Genomic DNA, 4164 nt, shown 5'->3' on the forward strand with positions numbered 1-4164 from the left:
TAAACTAGTACAGATAGCGATCACAATAAGGTTAAACAAAAAAATAGGCAAATATAAAAAATGTAAGTTGCAAACTGATATTTAACACCAATGAGAGTGACTTTCGGCTCGTTATATATGAAGAAAAAGGGCTTGTCCAAACTGACTGTGCAATTACCATGTTTTATTTAAGTAGCCTATAAAACTATATTTAAAATATTTGTGCCTCGGGCAAAAAACTAAATTATGCCGTTGGATACATATTTTCGTTCTGCTAGCCACAGGTTGCATACCCTTGCTCTGCGGCACGTGACCGCAAACACTTTTTGGCGCGACCTAAAATCTAAAGGTAAAAGTAATAAAAGAATGTTTAAGAAGGCTTCTTCTTTTTTACTCTCTAAAAAACTGTATTTTATAAAGGTTTTAAGCGGGCTATAAAACTAGTAGACAAAAATCGGGCTTAATTTCAAATCTGGAACTTGAAGAATTAGGTCCCGGTCACAAATAAACTATTTTTTTCGTGTGAACAACTTTCCACCTAATGAAGAGTCATTATTAATCTTACTTAATGGTCTGTGTGTTCATGACTCAAAACTGGCAACTCTCCTTCTTCAAAAGCAAAAAATACCATTGTTTATCAGGTGTTTAGAAGCAGCGTGCCGCCGTTCTGAACTACAGCAATTCTCGTTTAAAATAAAATTAAAAAAATACAACAAGTCAACCCATGTTGTTACGTTTTCAAAAAAATGCGCACAAAACTGTAGTGTACCGCCTCAACACAAAAATGTTTTCTAGCCGTTTTAAAACACGTCTTTGTTGTTCATAATAGATATTGTGATGTCATGAATTGACTTAACCAAAATACCAAAAAAATGGAAATTAGCTTTAATTCCTTTGGGAAATGCGATAGTGAGAAGAGAGTAATTTGATATAAATCTATTACATTTCAAATTCAAAGTGTTCTGAGATATCTTGCATTTTTTCCATTTTGTGTCAAAATGGGTTTCTGGAGTGATTTAGGTGATAAGAGTGAGTTGCGGTTTTCTGTCCGCAGAAACGGATGGACTGATCCAAGATTTCCGCAGGTAAATTACAGATTTACCAATAAAGTATCAAATTTAAGAAGTAGGTTATCAAGCTGTTGGCCGTTTAAGCATGTATATAATAAATAACAAAGATACTTAGCGTATATATGTATTGTAACACCAAATAATTTGATTAAACAGGTTTTAGTTTAAACTTTAAACAGGAAATTACTGGAATGATGATTAAAAATTGGCCATTGGATGAAGCACGAAGATTTTACCCAACGGCCACATAGATACATATACCTATCAAAGGAAATAGTTGTCTATGTTAAAAGTCTACTATACGGTGTGTATCGCCATCGCCTAATGGTTTCACGAAGTTTCTATTTTGTTTATAGGTTGTATGCTGGATGTACGCAATTTTTAATATTGCAATCCTGTATGCTGTTGAGGTTCCATCTATACATGGAGCGTGGGCTACTGCTTTGGCTGCGGTAAGTATGATTTGGGCTTGTGAATATATATTATGCTAACATTTAAATTCTCACCAAAATATACCTTTCCGATTTTTTTTTAAATTTGCCTATTACATATCATTCCGTAATAGGCCTATTATAAAATCTTTTTGTTAAAAGGATTTATGAAATCTATTGAACTTGACGTCTTCAATTTTAGATTGCTGGCGTGATTATTGGTGTATACGTCACAATGGTTATTTACATCACGTCGATCGACCCCACTATGGACAGCTTGAAGATGAAAATTTACAAAAGCGACCACCAGATTCCCCAGTACGTACGGTCTGCCAGCCAACCACATGTGGTGTCCGGGAATAACTGCTTCGTTTGTAAAGCATATGTGTAAGTACTGTGTTTTTTGTGGTTTTGAGAGGCCATAATTTTGTAATGTAACTACATCAGTAAGTTATCGGTTAGTCTTTGTAGGCTGCGGTATCCTTAATTGCTTATCTGCCACCAACTTCCAACCTTCTAGAAAATATATTCTTGTCATTGTTTGACAGTTAGGCAAGTTTTACTAACATGCTGTAAGAAAAGTCTCAACGCAGTTTATTTAATGAAAGATAAACACACATATGCTTTTGTGTTCCAAAACTTTGATCTAAAAAAACGATAACGTCTTACGTATTATAGTATACAGTGTACACCAACACATATCGGTATGGCCGGAAGTTGTGAGTTCGAACCTCACTGCAGGATATAGTTGTTTTTCTAGCCTGCCTTACTTGCATAACTGTACAAATTCGTTTAGACCGCGATGGCTTTCGATGCGCAGTTAATTTATTGTGAAACTTTTATTAGCTACATGGAATTTATTATAACATTGATTTCAGCGTTGATTCGAAGCATTGCCAAAACTGCAACAAGTGTATTCCTGGTTTCGACCACCACTGCCCCTGGATCAACAACTGCATTGGACGCCATAATCACAGGTAAGCCAGATAAAATATCGCACAACCTTAAACTTCTATCGTTCATTTTCCAAAGCTAAAAAAGACAAATCTTTCGTTTTCAGGAGTTATTACGCCATGCTGATTTCGTGGGCAGTCGCTAATGTAATGATGATTGCTTCTTCCACTTTTGTGTTTGCCAACACTTTTTTAGAAGACAACGAACTAGCATCGGGTGAGAATCTAGCGCAAAACTATATATCTTGATTAAAGACGACCTTTATTAAAGTAAATTAATATTTCTAAATGAAACAACAGCTTTGTTTGTTATTTTGCTTTTGCAACGCGATAACAAACACAGTGTTACAAATATTCTTTTTTTAGACTTTTACTGGAGGAGCGTTAGCGGCCGCCTCACTGTGCAGATTATTCTTGGATTCAAAATTGCTTCGCTCTTGGGTGTAACTGGTTACCTTTCGTGGCTTCTCAAGTATCATACATACTTGGGTAAGTACTGGAGCCTATACATAAACGCCCAAGTTTTCTAGAACATTTCAGCACCAGTCGAGCTAACGCGATTGTTTTGTTTTTTTTCAGCGAGAAAGGGTCTTACTTCTTACAGTCTGCTGAAACTGTATCGAGAAAAATTGGGAATCGCTGACGACGTTGAAAGGCAAGCTGCTGCACCCGAACCACAAATTGACACAGTCGAGACGCCTTTAGGTGAGAAATTTGGCATACCCGTTCAATTTTAAGGCTATCGCCCTTATATTTGGAATATTTTACTGGTCAATTTTTTTTGCGATTTTATGTTGCTTTATTAGATCATTGTCAAAAATACTGTCAATTTTTTTTTAACTATCAATTTTCCAATTTAAAATATTTTTTCCAGTTTAGGCGTTTTAGTTTAAAAACGCGTAAATCCCATGTGCACCTCTAATATTGAACCAGCAAGTAAACTTTTTCGTTCGCAGGTGCATGTCAATGTTTGAAGAATTTCTTCAACGTGAAACGCAATCGTGTCGTGACCTTGAACACAAGCCTCAATGTTTAGATTCCAGTTTCAAGTTTCCCCGACATATCTGAGCTGGCCTGTTCTCCGCCTAACATGAAACTCTTTACGTTTTCAATTCAAATCATTGCTTGGACGCGGACAACAAATCGACTGTATCTGCTTAGCGCTTTTCAAAACATCGTCAACCAAAAGCGCATAAGAGATATTCTGGATATGGTCTCTTGTGGGAATTTGCTTGGTGTTCCCATTATTGTTACCGATTTAGTTCCGCAGGAACAAAGTTTGTTCCCAAATCGTTATGTTTGCTGGCTGAATCGGTCTATGTAAATGTTTCACAAACTATGAAAAAACATGAGGCACAGCCACTTTACAAAAGTATGATTCGGCAAGTCCAATTTTGACAAGTCGATGCCGAAAATATTCTTTCTTTTGAAGGGATTTTCACTTTTGAATTATTCGTATGTAGTTTGCGACTATACATTGTTTTTTAACCTATTTATAGACAAGTCGGTATGGCGACAAGATTCTTTCTTTTGAAGGAAATTGCACTTTTAAAATATCCGTATATAGTTTGCGACTGGATTCTTTTTTACGCTTTGAATATTCTTATAATAAATATTTTTTGAGTGCAAAATGTTGACTGTTTTATACTTTCTATTCGTTTCACGGAAGTTATTAAAAAAACATTATCTGAAACCTAGGCAAAAATTATGAAGGCATTTTTTGGAATAAAA

At 35.6% G+C, this 4164-nt stretch overlaps 1 protein-coding gene across 1 annotated transcript; it reads left to right on the forward strand.

Moving 5' to 3' along the window:
* The first annotated feature begins 977 nt into the window (after nucleotides 1-977).
* LOC146163828 (uncharacterized) lies at nucleotides 978-3469 on the forward strand. The gene is made up of 8 exons (XM_083380597.1): nucleotides 978-1064; nucleotides 1406-1501; nucleotides 1683-1798; nucleotides 2359-2457; nucleotides 2541-2650; nucleotides 2800-2922; nucleotides 3013-3138; nucleotides 3390-3469. Exons 1-8 carry the CDS (start codon nucleotides 978-980, stop codon nucleotides 3467-3469), a joined length of 837 nt encoding a protein of 278 aa, XP_083236723.1.
* Nucleotides 3470-4164: the final 695 nt, after the last annotated feature.

The sequence above is a fragment of the Ascidiella aspersa genome, chromosome 2 (assembly GCF_963924565.1).
Source record: "Ascidiella aspersa chromosome 2, kaAscAspe10.2, whole genome shotgun sequence".
NCBI lineage: Eukaryota > Metazoa > Chordata > Ascidiacea > Phlebobranchia > Ascidiidae > Ascidiella > Ascidiella aspersa.

Excerpts from the sequence above, each read along its gene's own strand:
- LOC146163828 (XM_083380597.1), top strand. The coding sequence starts at position 978 with ATGGGTTTCTGGAGTGATTTAGGTGATAAGAGTGAGTTGCGGTTTTCT. Across the intron at positions 2,651-2,799 it reads AGACAACGAACTAGCATCGG|ACTTTTACTGGAGGAGCGTT; the intron begins GTGAGAATCTAG and ends TTCTTTTTTTAG. Across the intron at positions 3,139-3,389 it reads CACAGTCGAGACGCCTTTAG|GTGCATGTCAATGTTTGAAG; the intron begins GTGAGAAATTTG and ends TTTCGTTCGCAG.